The following is a 21,806-nucleotide window of genomic DNA, read 5'->3' as shown; positions in this document are numbered from 1 at the left end:
TGACTTCTGTACTCCATTTACCTTCACAGAAAGCTATTGCTGCTCGTATCTACCTCCTCCTCTCTTTCACCTTTCTTTCCCAGTTCTTTTTAGCTATCTCTTCCTTTTACTGGCACTTTTCAGTGCTCTAGCCTGTCATATGGTTTGTCCTTGAAAAAACTCTCATCTGCAGAAAAACGCCTCAAAAGCCACAGCAAGAAATGCAAGCCAGCGCAGTGCCTGTGCCCTGCTCCTCCAGGCAGCACGTGGGAGCTCCATCCCATAACCCAAACCCGCAGGCCGTCCCGGCGTGCGGTGGCCTCGAGGTGAAGCCACCTCTCCTGCAGGTCGGCGGTTCGGTTAGCTGGGTGGACAGTTCGGGGGATTTGTAGGAATTACCTGGCTCTGAGATGAAGCAGGCTGATTTGTGTGCTGCTTTCAAGGATTTGTCATGTCAAAATTATGATTCTGGCTTTTTTTTTTTTCCAAGCAACCTAGTGTTTCCAGACAAAGGTCTCCTCAGGATACCTCACCTTGATCCTAAATTAATATTTTGACCAGCTGTAGACATAAATCTCCAGCCTAGCCAGGGGCACTGCTGCTCGGCAGGACGTGGGAGGTGCGGGTTCAGAGCAGTGCGGAGGCTGATGACGGATGAGCGCCGTGCGGTTGCTGCATTACACCTGGTGCAACTGCTGTACTCGTGCCTCTCCTCTCTGAACACCTACCTTATCTCCCTCTCCTTCCTCCCCCCATTTGAGCGGTGATAGAGCCGTGCTTTGTGTGGCAGCGATGACAGCGGGATGAACGGCACGCTCGGTGTGACTCCGTCCCTCGGCTAGGTGTTTATCACTTCTCTCTCCTCTTCCCTTTCAGCCGCCCAGCTGGATAATATCGGCTTCAGCATTATCAAGAAATGCATACATGCTGTTGAAACAAGAGGTAGGGCCGTTCACCAGATGGTCTTGTTTTGGGGGAAGGCCTTGCATCTGCTTGTAGCATAGCGATTGCTTACCTGCTCTTCACGAACAGCAATGATTCATTAACCCTCCGCATCCCACATCTGATAACCACTTAATAGGCTCCCCCAAGTCCCTTTGCTGAGACATGCCTCGGGTTGGCAGCGGTTAAGCAAACACCAGAGACGGGGCTGAGTCAGGGAGCGCTGTGCTGCCTGCGGTGTGGAGGGAGGGGAGGAAACCGCAGACGTCCCCGGAGCGTGCCCTCGTGCGGTGCCGGCACAAAGCCTGTCCTCCCCTGTGGGGCAGAAAGCAGGGATGCGTTTCAGTCCTTCCCCTCACGAAGGCTGGGTGCACACAGACGGCTATCTTGCAGCGCCCGAGCCCCCTCGGGGTGCAGCCTGGGTCTTGTTCTCCATCGTTTCTGAGAGCCGATGCCTGCGCTTGCACAAATAGGTGAGAAGGAGGCATCGCAGGAACCTTTCGGCTCAGGAGGGTCCCGAAGCGGCAGTACTTCTGTCGGCGTTCTTTCTCTGGGGTCTTCATGCTGCCCCTAGGCAATGTAACATGCTATGGGCCATTTAACCTTGGCGCTTTCCCCTACAACGCTTGCCGTGCAAAAGCTGCTGCCTAGAGTAAGGGAGCAACTGGGGGTCGCCGGGATCCTGCAGGAAGGGGAATCCCCGGAGATTTTCACGCTAGCCGCAACTTTCTGTAACATTCAGGCCAAATTTTAAAAGCCATATGAGAGCAAATGAATTAAAAAACAACCCCCCACCCACAAAAGGAAACAAATGGGTAGATGAGTCCAAACAAAGCGACTGCAGTTATTAAGGAAAATTTAGAGAGCCTCAGCCTGGGAGGTTAGGCATCCCCCATCTGAGGTGCTTCGGGGGAAAGAGGGCATCCATCAGCAAGTCCTTTGGATGCTGTAGCAAGTAGTTTGGCTCAAGGTCTTTTTCCAGGCCACGTGTGAAGAACATGTAAAAGTCTTAAACCTCAGCCTGAAGAATTGGCACAGTAAGATTTTTTTCCCAAACTGCCTCTCTGTTATATGTTGAGTGCAGATCCTTCGTGGTACACCCGTGCTCCCTGTTAGTGGGGTGGTGGCAAGGTGGCCTCGGGTCTTTGATTCCTGAGCTAACTGGGGGCATTACTTTTAATCAATACATGAAAGCCCTAACATCAAAACCCATTTTTACCCTCTTCTGTAATTTTGTATGTAGTTGATGAGAGGGTTTAATTATTGTTGCTATTAGGGAAGCCGAAGAAATGAAAGAAATGTTAGTAGCTCTTTTGACATTCTCCTAATAAACTCTTTATTTTTTCCAGGGATCAACGAGCAAGGGCTCTACCGAATCGTTGGAGTAAACTCCAGAGTTCAAAAGCTGTTGAGCATATTAATGGGTAAGTGTCTCATATTTTGTTAAAGGCGAGCAGACTGTGCTGCTTTGAAGTCTTGCAAACCAAGAACGGAGGCTCTTGTCTGGGTACCTAACCGTGGTGACTGTGCTCTTAGGACCACATGCTGTTAGAGGCCGGGAGGTCCCGGGGCACCACTGGCAGGTTACAAAGGTAGGACTCGTGTAGGACATTGCTCTGAAAGGTCTTCTGGTGCAGTCACTGGTGTCCCGCTCACATGCACTACAAATTTTGGCAGCCTTCCCTAATGCAACTCAAATCTTCAAAGAAATAACTGAAAGCTTTGGTTTTCAATCTCATACCTGCCACGTTGTTCCCGGAATATTTTTAAATTAATTTCTCTTCTGTTTTGCATGCTGCCTGTGGCTCTTCTTACTTTCCCCTTGGACCTTCCATGCCTGTTCTAACATGGTCTTGCACAGACGTTTCAAGCATGCGTTCCCCTCATGCCTGAGGCATTGGGTCCTGCGGTTCTGGGTGCTCGGGAGGAGGGAAAGTGTCAGGTCACGCTGTGGCAGAGCTTCGTGTTGGCCCCGGTGTGCAGCCATTCTCAGAAACCTCTCCCTGCCCCTGAGCTGATACGATGGCACAGGAGGCCGCAGTGCCTGCTGCAGGTGCCTTGGTGCTCTGACCCAGCATACCCCCAGGCCTCTGCTGAGCACAAAATGTGTAGGAGCAAACAGGTTTGTGGCTGTCAGCAAGCTGTCGGTCGTTCCTGGTGCAGGGTAGGTCTGGGGCTGCTTTGGCTGACGGTTCCTGGCGTGTCCTTGTCAGTGGTGGCTGGTTTCCATCACCCCGGGACCCTGCAGAGCTCTTCGTTGGGTTGTGCTTGTGGGTCTGCTTTGTAGAATTTGTAGCCTGACTCCCAGCCCAGCGTCAGTGTTAACTATAGCCTGGTGGGTATACTTCAAAAGAAATGCGAGTCGTTCCCTCTCCTGGCTCTGGTCTTTTCGCCACCTTTCCAGGCCTTGGCCTGTCCGGGAGAACCACCCTTGCTCCTTACGGCCTTGTCTGCGACCAGTGCTGGTGCTAAAGTTGTGGCTCTCTGTGACTGAGCAGCTGGTTTCGTCCTCAGAACTAGCAGGGGGGCATTTGCATCCCCCAGCTGCAGCCCCGGGGGACTTTGTCCGTTTAGACATGGATGAGGCACATCTGAGCAAATACCCACTTGAGCTGGAGCAGCAGCAGCTGCGCTTCTCCAGTCCTGCCTCCTGCTTCTTAGGCTTGGCAGAACCATGTATGAAATAGGTGCAGTAATGAGGAAATAAACGCCTGATAATTTGTTAACAGCCTTAGGAATGCGTTTGTTGCTTGTTGGGACAAATGAGTGACATTTGTGGTCTTCTTCCTCTTTTCATTTGCTTAGTGTCGTTCCTTTGCAATATAACTCCTGTTTCTTGCTTTCACAAAATGCCAGTGCTCCTCTCTTGGTGTGTTTCTCCTCGCAAAAAGTTTTAATCCGTTGTGTTTCACTTTCAGTATCTTTCCTTCTCCTCTTCCAACTCCTTTTTCTTTTCCCATCATTAGTGCTCACTGAGCAAAGCCCCTGGTGGCTGTAGCAGTTGTCAGCACTAACCTATCCAAAATTGATAATCCAGCGAGACTATTAGGAAACAGAAGGGTAAGGCTCTAAATCACAGTCCCTGGCTCCTGCCTGACGCAAGGGGACATGTCTGCATCAGTTACGCTCTGGCATTTGGAAAGTTAGCTGCAGTCACAAGAGCCAGTGACTGCCTCTTTTTCTTCTATTAGTAGAAGTTTGGCGTAGGCTCTGGAGCATGTGAATATGTCCTGCTAGCTGCGCAAGTACAGCAGATAAGCCACGGCACACACATTTGGCGCTATTGCATTAGAGCATCACTCAAAGAGCATTGCTGCCCACTGATAAAAATAGGCTGGGGGCCGGGTGCCCGCGACGTGGGCAGGTCCGACCTGCCAGCTCCTCTGCTCGTGGCTTTCGTGCCGGTGTGTAACATCTCGAGGGCCGGCAGAGCGACTGAACCTGTTTTCTTCTCACACGGGCGTAATTCACCCCATCGGTCGCAGCCTCGCGGCTCTGTCAGTTCTGCTTGGAGGCGCTGGGGCTGTGGCAGATGGCAAAACTTGCTTGTTTTAAGAGCTCTCCGGGGCCGGGAGGGATTCAGAATTTTGGACCCCATCCAGCATCCATTATCTGCTCAGCGACTGAAGCCACTCAGCTGTCGACCTCGTGTCTCATAACGCGGTGATATATAGGCAGCGCTTTCCCTTTGTCCCGGCATGTCTTCATTAGCTGGCGGTGCTGGAGGGCTGACGAGAGGCGGGTGCGTGCCGGCGGGCTGCCGGTAACGTGGCCGGTGGGTGTCCGAAGTGCGACCCCTTTTGGGGATATCCCCCGCTATCGGTCGCTGGGACTCTGCAAACCCAGGTCTCCCTGTCTTTCTCTGAACCACCGGCAATTAAATCACCTTCACACGGTGCTAGCCCTCAGGTGGTCTGTAAAGCAAGTGTCACACTGAAACGCCTCAGCTGTCAAGCCCGCTTTTGTTCTCTCCTGTCCCTCGAGGAGTTGAAGGCAGCAGCACGGCTCTGCGTAAACGTTCGTGTTTGCATCAAGCCCACGTGAACTGCGAAGCCAAATTTTGCTTGCAACTTCAGGTTTCCCTTATATTTAGAAATGAATGTGGGCAGCGTTAGTGATTCACATACAGTTTAAATGGCAAAAAGATCAAGTTTCAGCGAGCAGCGGCTGATGTAAGTGACACTGCCCTTGGCACGAGGCGTTTTGCAGGAGGTCAGCATGGCGCTGGGCCGAGCTGAGGCGCTCCGGGGTGAGCTGCAGCACGGGCCGGGGGCTTGGGCAAAGCTCTTGGTCCTCGCCGAGACGGGGGAACTGGGGAGGTGTGCGTCCCACCGGGAGCTGTGAGAGGCAGGTCGGCTGTGGCAGGGTAAGCTGCCTTTCTCCAGCCTTCACCGTCTGCCATCAAACTGAGGAGAAAACCCAGCAAATAAATAAAGTTCGTCAGTCGGAGCTCCCACGGACAGGTTTATGGCTGAAGTGCGGGCGCACAGGACGGCAGCTCCCAGCTCCCAGCGCAGAGCTGCTGCTGTGACTCGGCGTTAGGATAAAGGGAGTGCGACAGCGTTTGGCCTGGTCTCACTGCTCCCAGTGCGCAGCAGCACGGGGTGGTGAGTGAGGCTTCCTACAGGTCATAGCTGCTCTGATCAAGTGGGTCCTATGGCTGTTTCGGAAATCTCTCGAGCCACCCAAGTGTGGGTGAGAATTACGGCTGGGTGATGAGGTTGTGCTCCAGGCAGTTCCTCTTGCCATGGAGAAATTGGTGAGGAATTGAAACCAGCTGTTGTACGGCAGCAGCTTTCTCCATCCCCAGGAAATAGATGAAGAAATTCCTTAAAAACGGGCTCCAGGCAGTGACAGGGCTCGATGGGGTGCTTTTGGAGCCGGGGCTACTGGGGGTGGCTGCTGCGGCGGGTGGCCCTTCCAGCTGGACTCTGCTGGAATAAAAGGCTTAGGGAAGTTAATTTTTCACTCTCTTTTGCTTAATCCTTTTCTGTATCTGCTAAGAGACATCAGATTAGTAATTTACAGCAATAAGCAACTTCAGGGTTAAAACCGAATTTGGCCTGTTGGATGTTTTATGGGCACTATTTCACGTTTATACCAGCTCCTGTGGAGATCTCCTTTTGTAGAGAGAGCAGCTAGCTTGTGGTGCTAGCTGCATCCATCTTCAGCTTGGGAGACAGATGCTGCACGTGTAACCCACAGAGCTAACTATTGCCGACTCATAAATCTGCAGGTCAGGGAGGACTGATTATTAGCCCTGAGCCTTTTCACGAGACCAACCGTAGAATTTCACCTACTGTTTCATGAATCATGCTTGAAAACTCCTGGATGAGTTTTTCAAAAGACATCCTGTGTTGAGTTGTTTGCTCAAGTTCAGCGAAGACCTTGCTATTAAAAAGTTGTGGTTTCTTGGTTTTATTTTTTTATTTTTTTCTGATACCAGGCTTATCTTTAATCTGTTAAAATTGCCTCCTTAAAAAGGTAGTGCAATGGGAAGTTGCCTTGGCATTGACGAGGAGGGATAGTATTCATTTGCGTGATTAATGTGAGACACGTGACCTTTGTGTGAATATACATTTCTTAAATGTTTACTTTTCAAGTGCTCCTCTTGATGCTTTTTTAAATTAAAATAAACCCTTTGCCCTGAGGGAAATCCTAACTCTTATTCAGTGCATTCTTTTAATTAGTTTTAAAATTACACGATGTTTACCTATTGCTTTAAAATTCAAAAGCACATTATACATGTCTGTGAAGAGAAAAATACCCACTGAGCTGAAGCCATGGGACCAGATGGTGCTGGCAGCTGTATCCAGCATCAGCGCTTGGCCTTGGTAGTTGTGTCTGTAGTGCCTCTCTGCCTTCTGCCCAGTCTCTGACGGGAGGTTTTGCGGTTTTATATCACGGGAAGGGCCTGCTCCTGTTTCTCCTGAGCTCTGGAGAGGTTTCCCAGTGCTCTCGGTGGGAGTAGGATCCTGCCGTGCGTGTTTCTGGGTCCTGCTCACCTGGAGCTGCGTGCTTGCAGCCAAGACCTCCAGGGCTGTGAGGTGCAGGGCTGTGTTAGCGAAGAGAATTCACAAGGCAGCATCAAAGCAGGGCGGAAACAAGGCATTTATGCCAATGGACGTGACATGTTTGTGTCCTGCTCCTGCCTCCTCCCCAGTGGTGGCCGGAGCACCGTCCCTCGCTTCTGGCCTGGAGGAGTCGCGGTTTTCAGTCGCGATACTCTGAGCCTTCGCGTGCGTGTGCGAGGTCCCCGTGGCCGGGCCTGTTAGTGCAGACGGCGTGGTGATTTCTGTGTTGACTGGGTCTGGTCATCAGCAAAGACTCCAAACCAGTGTCACCCGCCTTGCTGTGGTGCTTCCCGCTGGTCCCCGAGCAGCCACCCGAGCGTGGCCGGCGGGGCTCCCGCAGCCCGCGGAGCCTGGCCCCGGCCGTGGGTGGAGGTGCCGGAGAAGGGAGCGGTCGCTGCCTTCCTACAGGCTCGTTCATTGTCAGAGCGCTAAGGTGTTTTCTCAGAAATCAGTAAAAATAGTGCCTTATTGATCTCACTCTGGAACTTTGTGCAAACAAGCCTGGCTTCCTGATCTGGTTTGGTGGTTTGCAAAAAAACAGGGAGAAGCAGAAAAGCGCAGATTCCTGCGAGCAGACTTTCCACAGCGGTTGGTTCAGGTCGGCGTTTGGAAAGAACACGCTGTTAGTCCAGAGCCTCGTATTTACACCGTGCGGAGCAGCTGCACGTTTTTTTGATTTCTTTAAAGGAATTTTAAAAAGGGGAGATAGGAGGGGAAAAATGCAGAAAGGAAGGAAAGGCCCCGGAGGAGATGGAGAAAAGAATGCTGCAGTATTCGACAACAAAAATAGAGACGCTCCGGAGGCTCCCTCCGAGCAGAGGGAGGCCCAGAACAGCCTCGTGCTGCCAAGAGCAGCCGTCACTTTGGAAGCACGGACGCGCTTCTCTGCAGAGGCTGGGGCAGCCCATCCCGCAGCCGTGCCGCGCAGCCTGCCACGGGGTGCTGGCTCCAGTCCCAGCCCCGCTGGGGCACCGGTGGCGTTACGGGTCCGCCGTGCCCTGCAGGGCTGGGTAAAGGTGTGAGGGTGTGCATGGCTGGTGAGATGGAGGTGAAACCTCCCAGCTGACCCGGTTTTGTGGGCAGGGAGCTTGGCTTCCAGTCAGTCCTCCTTAAAGAAGGAGGAATAAAAAAAGACCACTTCTGGTCCTGGCTCATGGGGACGCGTGGTTCACAAACCAGCTCCAAGGCTGGGGGTGCAGCGCTCCCAGCAGCGCCGTCGGGCAGTAAGTGCTGGTTCGTGGATGCTGGAGGGCTCCTCAGGCTGGGATGCAGCATCTGCTCGGCCTCGGCCGGAGGTGGCCCCAGGGACCTGCTGGGACCAGCTGAGCATCGCCAACACAGCATCCCGTAACGTAGCTCCTGCCTCTCTTGGGTATCCTTTGCTGCCGCTTGTCAAAGCCGAAGCTATCACAAGGAACTAGTTATGGCCAGGAAACATTTTGTCATCCATTCATGTTTTCATCTAACACAGCTGTGGAGGGTCGGGAATTCAAATTGCAGAGGCAGGCTGAGCGTGGCAGCAGCTCAGCCCTCTCCTCGGCTCGGCGGTGGAAACGAGGACCCGAGAAGTGTCCCTGGAGGGCGGCGATGCCGCCGTGCGTGCCCGTCACCCGTGGCTCAGAGTCCTTCCTCGCAAGCGCTAGGAGGCCGCGTTTGCAGGCTGAGCCCGTGGCTGGGTCTCTGCAGCACTGTGGAGCTTGGTGATGGTGGAGGCAGCTCGAGGGTCGCTCCCTGCCGGTGCCGCGCTCCGAGCGAGCCCAGGCCGGGCTCTCCTCGCCGCAAGGAAATGCCGCTGGGCCTGGCGCTGCTGCCGCGGGGCCTGCGGGCAGCTGTGGGGTGGAGGAGGGTGAATCAGGCGCTGGAAAAAACCAAAGATGGCAAGAAACGGCCTGCTGCTGCGGAGAGGATGCAGGAGCAGAATAGGATGACACCAAGAGGCCAGAGGTGAATAAACAAACCGCAGCGCAGCTCTGCTGCGCCCAGCCCCGGCCGCTGCCACCCTGCCCCGCTCAGCCCGGCCGGGTGTCCCCGTGCTCCCCCCGCTCGCACCGCGGCAGCGACGCGGCCTGGCTGCTCCCCACGTACCTCGGGGTGGTGTGAGGGCACCCCGGGGGCTGCAGACAAGGCGACGGAGCACCCAGCCCCAGAGCACCTGGGCACCAGCAGTGCCGAGGCGCTGCGTGCGGCCGCCCCGCTGCCTCCTCCCTGTCCAAATGAAAGGCAGCTGCGGATCCACGCCACCTGGTCTTCCACAGCCTCCCTGCCACCTCCAGGGGTTCGTCCCTGCCTCGGGCAGGAGAACAAAACTCCCCCGTGCCCCTGCCCACCGGTACCTGCCCCGGCCACCCGCTCTGTCCCGCCGGGCCCCAGGAGCCTCACCGCCACCCGAAAGGCCGCACCACCGCCACCGTTGCTGCTGCTGCTGCTGCTCGTGTCCATGCAGGCTGTGGCAATGCCTTGCAGCCCACTCGAGGCTGTGACTTTTCTGCTGAGTCCTGGGGTGCCCTGTGGTTGTCTTGGTCCGTGTCTTGTTTGTGCACTGCTGCCGCTGCTGTCATTGACCACCCCAGCCTCCTGCCCCCTGTTCGGTGTCACGCTTTCAGTCGAACTGCCAGGCTCGTTGCTCATGGTTAATGTTTTTCTTTTCTTTTCTTTCCCGTTTTTTTTTTTTTTTTTTTGTCCCATGTAAGTGAGTGTGTCCCATCTCTGGTGACGAATTCTGCTTCCTTGCAGAAGTGTCTGCTGGGGAACAGCTTGTGGTCACTGGGGTTTGGAATAGCTAAGAAAATGCGACGTGTTGATCTTCCCACACAGCTGGCTGTATTCTGCTGGTGCTGGAGTGGTATGAGCTGGTATTATCTTCACTTTGGTTCACTTTTGTCTTTTTTTCTTTTTCCTTAGATCCAAAAACAGCCACTGAAACAGAAACTGAGATCTGTGCAGAATGGGAGATAAAGACCATTACTAGTGCACTGAAAACTTACCTGAGGTAAGGGAGAAAAGGCTTGTCTGTCGTGGGGCTTCAGGACAAATTCAGCAATGATGTGGGATGTTACTGCCTACTATTGCCGATACTTAACAAAAACACTTTGATATAAATGAAGGAGAAACTGCTACTAGAGAATTTATTCTGGCTTTTTCCTTGACCCTCCAGCATGTTTGAGTAGGATGTGGGGAATACGTTGAGCTCTCTGACAAATGCATATACCGTACAAACGTAATTAAAAAAGCTCATTCTTGCATGCCCTGCCTTGATTTCAGCTTCTGCCTAAGCTTTTCACGGTAGGCTTCCACCTAATGACTATGTGGCAGAAAGTGAGCACGGTGCTCCTGTAAGGAGCAGTTGTTACAGAACTGGGTGCTTAGCTTCGTTTTAGTAATAATTTCTGTATGAAAGCCGATGCCATTATCATTGTGGGTTATCTTCCAAAAATGTTAGTTTGTTGGCAGCAGTCAGTATTTCATTATCCACAACATGCTTCTACCTGTCGCGACTGCAGGTTTTTGCTTTCTGTTGTTCTGTGTGTTGGTTTGGTTTTTTTTTTTTTTTTTTTGAGACGCAGAGAACAAGAGAGAAGCTAAATCCAATTAGGGTGATGAGTATAATTAGCTTGGTGGATCTCAGCCTAGAAAATCACAAAACACTACATAATTTTGCTTGATTGGCAACCTTTGTTCCAGAGTTTGAACTGTTTGCAAAGCAACGAAGAATGTCGCCAGCATCACGATGTCCCACTGAAAGGATGTACAAGTGGGAGGGGAGAATTGGAAATATAATGGGAACAGCGACTGTTAAAGTTTTATGACTAGGCTTGTTTCTCTTTATAATTTATTTTTAAACTTACTTGGAAATCATGGGCTCACTGTTGTACTAAAACTCTGTGTTACTGAAGAAAAGCCAAAATTAAAAATGAAGTTAGTATGGTACTGAAAAGGGAGGAAGAATAAACTGATGGTACTTTAACAGGTCTTATGCCTTCTGATGAGAGGAATTTATTGGAGTTGCTATTGCTTAGTTCTGCTCTTTAAAAAGAGAGCTGACTTTCTGGTAACAGCAAAGCTTTATTTCTGCAATTTTGCGGATTGTGTTGCTCAGATGTGTTTTGTGTGTGTTACCTTTTTATCTTCCAGAATGCTTCCGGGGCCACTCATGATGTACCAGTTTCAAAGAAGCTTCATCAAAGCAGCAAGTGAGTTTGTTGATGTTTATGGCATCGGTCTGAAGGAGGAACAGAATTTGCAAGCAGCTGAGCGTAACCTCTACCCTGCTGCTCTCCCACTGAACCCTTGTTCTTAAATCCTGTAGAGCAGAATAAGAATCGAGATGCAAGGGGCAGGGTGTTGTTTGGGACTTACTGGGTACAGAGGAAACGCGGTGCGGGGCCAGGGGAGAGCTGGCTGATGGCAGTAACTGGTGCTGCAGTTTTTTCTTTCTCTGACCATCAACTGCCAAAATGAGCGAGGCCGTTGTTCAAACAACACCTACGGTGCTTTGATTAGATCGGTTGCGGTTCAGATGTCTGTGCTGCTTTCCTTTGTCTGCTCTAGGAGGATGCTTTAATATGGGAGCAGGTAATTGTTGGTTAGCAGCTCTGTGCTGGTACGGCCTGATGCACACGGGTGAGGACCGGTGGGTTAGGAGGCTCCCAAGGATGGTGGTCACATCGGTGGTGGCCTCCTGAAGACGGGTCAGGGCAGGGGACTCCTCGATGGACCCCGCTTTCAGGCTGTTGGGGCATGTCTGCCAGCACCTGCAGATCCAACCAGCCTGTTGAGACCAGATGCTGAAATCTTTCCGGGCGTTGTGCTGAGCACATTCTTACGGTGCTTGGAAACACATTGGATGAGAATGTGCTGATGCTTCCCATTGTTGAAACTGGAGGAACACTCTGGTTACAGCCAGCCCATTTCCTGATCACAACTGGCTTTTCATATGGCTGGCATCTGCTCCCAGCTCATTGTTTCAGCCCATTAGCTTCTTCCTTTTTCAAACAACTGATTGGAGTTGGTAAAGAGAAAAAACACTGTGGAGGATACCCGCAGCGTGCCTGGGTGTAGGTCGGAGTTAGGGAGTGGGAGCCTCGGGTCCCTGGGATGTCTGTCAGTGTTGCTCTTTGGGCCCGCATGCCTTTTTCTGTAATAACCCCCCTGACGCAGGGATAAATCATCTTCTATTTCCAATGCAGAACTGGAGAATCAGGAATCCAGGGTGTCAGAGATCCACAGCCTTGTTCATCGGCTCCCGGAGAAAAACAGGCAGATGCTGCACTTGCTCATGAACCACTTGGCAAAGTATGTATATGACTGATATGTTTTTCTCTCCATTTTCCACTTCCTCTGAAAGTTAATAGTGGTAAAAAAAAGTTTCCTTGTGTGTGTGTTTGGTGTTGAGTCATATCTGGTTTACGAGTAAATGGAAACCTGTGCGTGCGTGAGATGGGGATCGATACCCGGGGCAGCGTGGGAGGCAGGGGAGGTGGGCTGTCCCGCTGACCTACATCGCTGCGGGGCCCTGCGGGCGCCGCCGTGCCCAGCGGTGGCAGGAGGAGCGCCGTGCTGCTGGCTCTGCGGCACGGCGTTAGCGGCGTGTCGGTGGGCTTGGCTGTCGGGAAGGTAGGGCGGAGGTGAAGATCCTCGCTGGGGTTCAGATCAAGCCTAGTATTGAAGGACTGGAAGTTATTTCTTTGCAGCGATAGGATACTGCTCTGGGGCATGTGTTCTGCCTTTGTGCAGCTCAATGAATCGATACTTCTAGGTCACCTTGAAACTTTTCAAGGGCAAAGGAGTTGAATAAATTTTTTGCTTTCAATGATAGAGCTGACCTATAATTTCCCATCTTCTTCCTGCTCCTGCTGGTTACCATGGAAACCTTTGATTAGTGCTTAAAAAGTGAAAGCATCATAAGGTGTTTGTGCCAGCCTCAAGGCTGCGGGGTCGCACCTGCCCTCGTCGTTCGCTCCGGTGCTGTGTGAGCAGGAGGGATTAGGCAGGGCTTAGAAACCTGGTGAATGAGTTAATTGGCATAACCAGTTAGAATAAATCTGGGAGAACCTGAAGTTATCTGTTGAAGAGAAAAAAATAATAAACAATATTTGAAATATGCTTAAAAACGACTCCAGATGCTTTCTTATGACATGTGTTTGTATCTGTTCCATGGACTCCCCGGGTAGGCTGTTAAAAACCAAAGAGCTGGTTTAGATCTCAGTTTCAAAACCTTCTGCATTTACAGGCTGAAGCCAAGGAATAGGGAGTTCCAGGTACTCCCGTCAGCCAAATATGTGCAAGGAATCTCGTAACTGCTTAAGTGCTTTTCATTTAAAGGAAAACCTGGTGGTATTCAAGTGTGAGATGTGGAGGGGGAGGCAGGTAATACAATGGGTTTCAAGCTGTTTTAATAGGGAAGGAACTAAAACAAAACACAAACAAACAATGAGTGTAGTGGTGCTTGCCATATTGGGAAGAGAAAGAGCTCATAGTGGTTATTTAATGGGAAAAAAATTATCTCGGAGAAAGGCAGGAAGCTGCTGGAACAAGAGCCTGTTCTGTCGCAGTGGGGCTGGAGGGCTGGAAGCTCTTGCTTGAGCTCCTTGGGGTGCTCCTGGACGTGTCTGCGGTGGAGACGGGGGGGCGGGGGGCTTTGTGTAGGGTCTCAGCTGCGGTGTCCCTGCAGGCAGACCCTGAAGCCTGGTGCTGCTCCTGGAGGGACAGGTCGAATGAACGGCCAGCACCCGCAGCTCTCCTGCATCGGTCCCGCACCCGCTGCTTCCACACCCCGCGGCTTCTGCCCGCGTGCCCTGGGGCTGCTCCGACCCCGGAGCACCGTGCTGGCCGTGGGAGCAGCGTGGCTCGGGACTCGTTGCTGTTGTACAGGCTGCGGTGCCGTACCGCCGGGTTAATGACCTTGCATTCGATCTCAACTGGAGATAAAGCTTCACATCTGCAGAAGGCGTTTGGAGAGCAAGAGCGTGGCAGAAGGACAGGGCCTGGCGTGGGCGACCTGCGTGGGGAGGGGATGCTCCGGAGGGGGGCACGGGCCTCAGGGGCTGTCCCGTCCCTGCGCGCGGGGAGCCGACAGCAGGGTGCCCAGAGCTGGTGCGATGAAACCAAAGGGCCCCTTCCTTCCCCTGCCGAGCCGGGCTGCAGTTCTCAGAGGGGGTTGCCTCAGCTGTTTCTTTTTTTTTTTTTCTTTTTTTTTTTTTTTAGCAATGTATGAATAATCAAGACTTGCATTTTTATCTGATGAGCTAAAAAAGCATTTCTCACAGTATTACTGTGGAGATCTCTGACACTAAAAACAGAACACAATCTGTATTGGTCAAATAGAGAAAGAAAGAGAGTCTATCTGTCCTCTGTTGTGTTACATCTCTTTTTTTTGGTTTGTGCATTCACTGTTGCTGAGTGAAAAGGGAAACCAGGCCGCTTTTTTGGCATGGGGCTGCCATTAGTAACAGTAATAAAACCATGCTAACACAGCTGATACATTCAAAATGGGCAATTATTAATACAAATTAAATATCAGCCAGGATAAGCGCTTTGAGGTGGCTGAGTAGCGCACTTTTTCCCTTGCAGCAGAGCACTTGTGCAGCAGCGCTGAGAGAAATGCCGCGGGTTTCCCATGGCGGCCGGGCCCTCGCCGAGTGGGCGCTCGAGTGGGCACTGGAATCCGGCGAGAGGCGCTCGAGCACCCCCACGTCCCGGCCCTGTGCCGACGGGGAGACGCCGCGCCGGTGCTCGCAGGGAGAGGAGAGCTGGAGGTGGGGGACAGGCCCTGGGGACAGGCATGGGAGGGTGTGCAAAGAGAAAATGAGGCTGGTCGCATTGAGGCTGACCTCTTGCTGCATCTTTGATCCTATTTGCATTGCCTCCTGATGGTGTTCAGGCGTCCAGGCAGTTATCCCTTGTAAAACCAGAGCGTGAGCAATCTCTGTCAGTGCTCCTCCATCAGAAACTTCATGCTGTGAATTTCCTCTGCAGCCACCCGTTCCAGGGAAACTTGCTGTTATTATGGTAATGTTTGACCCACGAGCAGGTGAAACCTTTACTTTTCCTTCCTGGGCCATGTTCGCACTGTCAGGATTTCTGTGATAAGCCCGGCTGTGATTTATTGTTCCTGAAGGATAGGAGACCACCTTGTTCTGATGTTTTCTCAAAAGGATCTGTGCCGAAAAGCCTGACCACGTGCAGTCGGAGCAGTCCCAACGAGCGCCCGCAGCCCCTCAGCCTTTCCAGGGGATTTCTAAGGATGTATTTATTGAACTTAGCATGGTTCTGGATGGCCTCAAAAATGGTGCGGTTTCTCTCGTATCAGGCCAGAATCACCTGCGTCTTTCAAAGAACTAAAAGGCAAAACCAGTACCTACCTTTTCCTTATTCTTGCTGTTTTGGTTGCAAGAATCACTACTGCTTAGTCACTGCCACTTCTGGGAGCTTTTGGTGCTTGCAGGAGATAGCTGGGGAGAGTGCTCTCGATCCCCCTAGTTTACAAGCAAGAAAAAAGAGTTTTTAAAGAGCTGCGTGAACAGTTTATGCCAAGAAACACGTGAGTTCACTGAGTGAGCACACGTGTTAGGGGAAGTGTGTAGTGCAGCAAAACTTCCCCTCACCACCGGGCTGGCCCTGAAGGCTACCGAATGCAATTCAACGCCATTTTTTAGCTGCTTGCAGCGACTTCTCCATCGCCTGTGTGAGGCAGCGAGCAGGAGCCCCCTCAGTGCCGAAGCGGGAGCCGCGCTGCGGCAGCCCCGGGGGTGAGCAGGTCCAGGCCCGGCTTCCCCGGCTGCTCTCTTTGTTTTGCAGTCTGACATGCGGTGGTAGATTGGATCTGTGGTGATACTGAAGTGGAAGAGCCGCGTCCTGCTATTGAGCAGAGGAAAATCCCCATTAATATTCAAATTACAGCACTTGAAATCTGTGTTTGTTTCTCTGCCGGGTGCAGCAGCCAGAGCAGGACCAGAACCGCTCAGTGCGCGGGAGCCCAAGCTCGGCGTGTGCCCTCCGCAGCCCGGCCCTTGGGCCCCACGTGGTGTGGGACTGCTCTCTGCTTCCAACGGGTGTTTTGTCACCTTTTCTGGGTGAGGAGGGAGGGAGGCGAGGCGTCGGGCGGCCGTGGAGCTGCGGCAGGCCGTCCCCAGCCGTCACCTAGCAACTCCGCGCGGCTCGGAGCTGTTTTGCTGCAGCTATCTCCTCTTGGCCCAGCACCTATCTCCAGGAACGTCTGCGCTTCGGTTCAGAATGCGCTTTTATCGATGGCTTGTGCCAGCTCTGATGAAACCGATTTTTCCCCCTGCCAAATAAGTAAAGCGAGTTCAAGCGACGCGCAGCCTGGGGGCGGCCGTGCCGAGGGCCGAGGCTGGTGGCGGGAAGGTGCCCGTCCTGTCAGCGACCTGCGGCGGCGGCCCCGCCATCTTGTCCTCCTCTCACGTGCTTTCTCATGGAGGAGTGGATGCTCTGTGGGTGCAGAGCAGGAGGATTTTGCACCGATTGTGTTTCAAGAATTTGGGTGCAATTTTTTTTGCGTGGACATAACTTGACACCTGAGGTGTGTGCTCTCGCTGCAGCGATCGGAGCCAGTTCTGTCAGTGCCGGTGCCCCGTCAGCGTGGCTCAGCGCCAGGCTCGCTGCATGCGTCGCCGCTCTGCCCTGGCGCCCCGGCCCCGGGACTGAACCGCCTCTGCCCTGGGCACCTGTGCCTCTCCTGGCGAAAGGTCAAAGCAATTAAGGAGGCTGCAGAAGAAAAGGGTGTACGTGTATTTAGCGAAAATTAATTATCTTTCATCATTCACAGCTGTGGCCTGGCCAGCAGTGACTAGTTCCCTTTGTTTTTGCTGTGGTGTTGTTTTCTACTTTACGTGTTTTAACCAACACGATAGTGATTGCTATCTCTAGCACAAATCATTTCCCACTTATCAGCGTGGATGCTTTCCATCGGCCCCGTGGGGCGGCTGCAGTTGGCCTCAGCCCCAGCGACCCAGTGAGTGATGCCCCCGCCGGCAGGACGCGCGGGGCTGGACGTGGAGAGGAGCGAGGGACAGGGGGCTCGCGGCGGCTCCACGCATCGCCGGCAAAGGAGAGGGAGAAAAAATCCTCCAGGGTCTCCCCTGGAGGCAGAGCCTGGTGTCTGGTTTGGTTCGCCAGAGCAGCCTGATCCTTGGCTGCTGCCCATGCAAAGCCGCTCAGGCCAGCTCGCCGGCAGCGGGCACGGTGCTCACCGCGGCGCTTTGAGTGCCCAGCGGCATTGGGAACCGCTGGGGCGGCCGGTGCTGCACTGGGGCAGCTGCTTCCTGCAGAAATGTGCTTTTCCTCCGGTTGTTTTCCCCGTTTTCCCCAAGAAGGTGCAGCAGGCGATGAGGCTGACGCCTCTTGGCACAGCAGGTCTGATTTCATCCCCGTGGCAGCTGTTTATGCTGCTGTCTGGTAACTATTCATTTGCTTGATTTATGTATTACTTCCAGTAAGTCATTCTTGTCCAGGACATTCTGGAAATTTCCACTAGCCTCTGAGGCCTTTAAGATACGCTTCTCTCATATGTTCTTCGCCTGATTTGGCTGCCAAAAGAAAATAGCGAGCAAGCTCTCTTGACCTTGCATGGAAAGTCTAAGCAGCGTTCCTCCCTCGCCGCTGCTCCCCCTTCCTCACTTCGGAAGTGCTGTCGGTGCCTCGCGCTCGCTCCCGAGCCTGCTGCGGCGCTGGCTGTTGGCTTTGCCGACAGCCGGGGCAGTGCCCGGGCTCCGCCAGCCCCGAGCCCCTTGTGCCCCCACTGGCACTTGGCTTCCTCGCGGCTGGGAACTCAGCAGGACTTGGAGCGTTTGAGTGGCCCATGGGATTTGGGCACTTGCGTAGGTTGCGGAAGGCAGGTTTTATTGTGAAGGAAGCTGTGAAGGGCACCTGCAAGGTGGCTCCCCGTGCACATGTTCTCCCTTGCAGAAGTTGGGAGAATCCTGCCTGAGACCTGTCTGTCCTGATTTTGCAGTGCCTTTTTCCCCTTTCCCGTTCCTGTTCCCGTTCTGTCCCTTTGCTTTGTGCCTTGGTTTGAACCATCGGGTCCTGGTGCCTGGGGAGCTGGCACAGGGGTGCTGCTGCACCGGTGCCGAGCTGGAGCTGGAGCCATTCCTGCTGGTGCTGCTGGGCCTCCTGCCCCGGGACCATCTCACATCAGGCACTTCTGCACGAGTGTTTTATCGCAGGTCACAAACAGGCACAAGTTCTGTCACACCAGTGCAATAAGGATGGGCCCAGTGCACTTTCTTTACCACCAGCCTGTTTCTGTTTGACTTCTGTGTTCCCTCTCGTGCTGGGGCAAGCTCCAGAGCGCCGTGCTGTGCCCCAGGCTGGGCCGAGCGCTGCTGTTCGGGGATATCCCGGGTCCCATCCGAAGCAGCACGCTGTCTCACCTGTGGCCGGTGCTGGTGATTCAAGGGAGAGGCTGAGATGAGGTGCCGGAGAGAGCGAGCCCTGGAGCTCCATCCCGGCCACCAGTGGCACCAGGACCATCCACTGCTGCTTTGCACTGGGCAAGGGGTGCGTACTGGTGGAGGTGCGTGCATTGCCTCTGTGTACCCTGGTGGGCATGGCGAAAGGTGTGAACCAGCACACAGTGAAAGGAAGAAGGAAAATTTAGACTGATCACGATAAAAAAAAAAGAAAAGCAGCAACATACTTGGCAAGAGCGCCAGGAGCTCATGAATGTGGTACGGGAGCCAAGGCAGCGGGCGCAAGCTGAAACGTGGGAAATTCCATCTGAACGTACGAAAAAAGCCTTTCCGTCCGGAGGGAGGCCAGGCGCTGGAAGAGCCTCCAGAGAGGTGGTGGGGTCTCCATCAGGGGAGGTGCTCAAACCCAGCCGGGCACGGTCCTGCGCAGCCTGCTCGGGGCATCGTGCTCGGGCTGGGGGCTGGGGCAGAAGACCCCAGGGCTCTGCGCCAACCTCGGCTGTCCGCTGATTCTGGCGCTGTGCTCCTGGCCCACACGCCCCCATTCCTGTGTGCCGCGGGGGTCACGGATTGCATTTCTCCTTCCTGGTTTTGGAACTACAGCTCTAAGCAACTATTTTAAATTGTCCTCTTCCTAATTGGAGCCAAGCCCATGAAGATCGATAGAAATCCTTTTTGTTTTAATGCTTTGACATTATTAGCAAGTATAGCCGGTCGTCTGGTTTTTTTGTTGTTTTTTTTTTTTTTTTGTTTTGTTTTTTTTTGTTTTTGTTTTTGTTTTTTCCTGAGAGGGGAACAAACCCAACCCAACCCAGCAGGGCTTCAGTTGGCTCCCTGCAAAAGGCAGGAGAGAGGGGGACTGGGAAGGTGACGCCCACGGGCACCGGGGCAGCGGTGGGTGCAGGCAGCCCGCAGGACCCGCTCCTCACTCGCGCATCCCGGGAGCAGTGGGAAATCCTCCGGGTCGCCCTCTTCCATCAGATGTGGGTTTGTGTAACTCTGGGGTATTTTTAGTGTTGGACGCAGGCAGCGGTGGAGAGATTGCTCTGCAGATTAGTTTGAAATCTTAGCGCAACCATGTTGCATGGCTAATTTAATTACAGCATTTAACTGGAACCACCTGTAGCTTTATGGGAAGACAAAGGCCGCAGAGGGCCGTATTCCCCTCGCAGTGCCTCCGGCGGGGGCTCTGCTGGCTCTCGGGCTCCTCCAGGCTCACACGCATTTTAAGCATTAATGAAATCTGCATGTTTTTGTCGTAATGTTTCAGCCTCCCTTGTTTCCTTAGTTTTTGTATTAGGTTCCTGAAGACAATGATACCTTTAACACAGTTTGTTAGGGGTTTTGTTTTCTCAACAAGATGGATTCAGGGGGAAACTCCAGAAGTGCTCCTGCTAGGTACGAGCGCTGGCATAACGCGGGGCACTGAAGACAGCAGACGTGCCGTGGAAATGCGGCAAACACGAGCTGCAGATCTAGACTGGAATGTAGCTTTGGAGCCAAAGGCTGAAATCTTTCTGCATTTGCTGTTCAACTCCCACTAAGGTCAACTCCGCTCAAGTAAACTGAACCTGGGCATCGCCGAACGGCCACCGAATCGCGGTGGGGAGCGGGAGGAGGCAGAGTCCGCCCTGCGCTGTCAGACCCGCTGGGCTGGTGTGTGTGCAGAAATGCTTGATGGAAATGGATGCATCGCTCTCAAAACCAAACAAATGCCGTCCGTGTAGCACAACGGGGCCTTTCAGACACGGGGGAGTCTCCCTCTGTGCTTTTCCTGCCTCCCGCAGAAACCCTTTGTGTGTTTAGGCCATGTAAAGGAAGAGGAAGCACTTAAACGAGGTCAGTGGGTGTTCAAACCTCTCTAGCGCTTGCAGGCATTCTCTTATATGGTCTTGCATCTGTCTGCAAATGGCACGGGTCCATTTTTTTCTGTTGCTGCACAACAACCCGCCGGATAATTGGTAATGTGGCGGGAGATGGGCACCTTCCCCACGCTGCGGCTGGGAGCGCGCGGTGCCGGGTACGCAGCGAGGGGCGGCTGGCGAGCGAGCGCGACGCCGGGCTGCCTTCGTGCCTAGCGGCCGGCGCAGTGGTGGGGCCCTGAATGCGTCCCCTGCTCTCTGGGATTTGCTCTGCCCAAGCCTTGAGGCGAGGGGGATCCTCTCCCACCTCCCGAGCCTTCCTGCGCAGCGGCGCTGTAGGGTGAGAGGCGGGATGCTCCTGGAGACGAGACCGGGAAGCGGTCGCAGCACCGGCCGTGCAGGCACCTCGGGCACGAGCTGCCCTCGCCAGCTCTGTCAGCCCCGCACTGGTCTGGTTTTGTTTTTAATAGGAGATTCTGCAGAATTTAAAAAAAAAAATCCTGTAGGTGTTCTCTATGTTTCTTGTGCTTGGCTTCCTGTAATGTGTAAATTAGCAAAAGGTTTTTTTCTGCTTCTGCAAATGAACTCTTCACCTCCTAAGACCAGATCGTGATGAGATTAGCTGCTCGCACTGTTCTGGTCGCTTTTGCTCCATGTTGCATCCCCAGACAGGCCCTGTGCTTTCTGAAGGATCCCCAGTTCTTAGCGCAGAGGAACACACGTCGTCGGAGGCTGCAGCATCTCTCTTATCAGGTCCTTTGCAAGTCTTGTATCTTCATCGCACGTAGAGTCATCCCTCCGGATGTGATAAGGGTGCCCTAAATGAGAGCGGGGCTGGCGGCGCGGGGCTGGCCGGGGCGCTCGGCAGCAGTAACGCGAGTGCCGCGGGCTCGGCTGCACGTCCCTGCGCCCACACCGCTCCGCGGGCACCCCGCTTGTGGGGTCACGTTGGAGCTCGGTGCCGCGGGGCACGTGTCATTGCTAGCACATAATTATCTGGGTTCTTTTTAATTGTTTGTCACAGTGAAACTGAAACCGTGCACAGGAACGGGCTGAATCTAGAGTGAGCAAAAGGTTTCCAGCCGCTAGCCGGCGTCTCTCCCCGCTGTGTCTCCTGCCCCCCACGGACACAGGGGCCCTCGGGCGTTTGGGTGGGTTTCTCCAGGTGGCCCTTTCTGGGGAGCAGACGCAGGGCCGAGTGACGTGCAGTTGTATACGCTTCTAGTCAGTCGTTCCCCGACAGAAGGAAGGCAATAAAAGCCACCAGCGCCAAGTGTCTTTGAGCTGCGGTTTTCCAGGGGTGCGGGAAGCGATCCCCAGCCCAGCCTGGAGCTTCCCCGTCTGCCTTGGAGTGACCGAACCGCGCATCCAGCTGCGCTTCGTGCTTCTTGTGACTGCATTCAGAGGTGTGTAGCTGTGAAAACATCGGCTGCTGCTTGTGAAGCCTGTCCTCGGAGGAGCACACGGCCGTGGTGACCACAGGCCGGGGAGCCGCGAGGCGGCAAATCAACCACAAATGC

At 53.6% G+C, this 21,806-nt stretch overlaps 1 protein-coding gene across 8 annotated transcripts in view; it reads left to right on the top strand.

Annotated features, from left to right (window-relative positions):
- The window catches only part of ARHGAP26 (Rho GTPase activating protein 26), a 132,135-nt gene that overhangs the window by 59,267 nt on the left and 51,062 nt on the right, over positions 1-21,806 (top strand). For all 8 annotated transcript variants that reach the window (XR_013939343.1, XM_080555341.1, XM_080555339.1 and 5 more), the window contains exons 13-17: positions 856-921; positions 2,271-2,345; positions 9,897-9,984; positions 11,127-11,185; positions 12,182-12,287. Coding sequence is in view for 7 of the 8 variants with exons in the window: in XM_080555341.1 (XP_080411467.1) it covers positions 856-921; positions 2,271-2,345; positions 9,897-9,984; positions 11,127-11,185; positions 12,182-12,287 (394 nt within the window). In the remaining variant the exon portion in view is untranslated. The remainder of the gene's footprint in view (positions 1-855; positions 922-2,270; positions 2,346-9,896; positions 9,985-11,126; positions 11,186-12,181; positions 12,288-21,806) is intronic.

Source organism: Anser brachyrhynchus (assembly GCF_964034855.1).
Source record: "Anser brachyrhynchus genome assembly, chromosome: 14".
Lineage (NCBI taxonomy): Eukaryota > Metazoa > Chordata > Aves > Anseriformes > Anatidae > Anser > Anser brachyrhynchus.
Note: the sequence above shows the minus strand (reverse complement) of the source record. Positions and strands in the feature narration are given on the sequence as shown.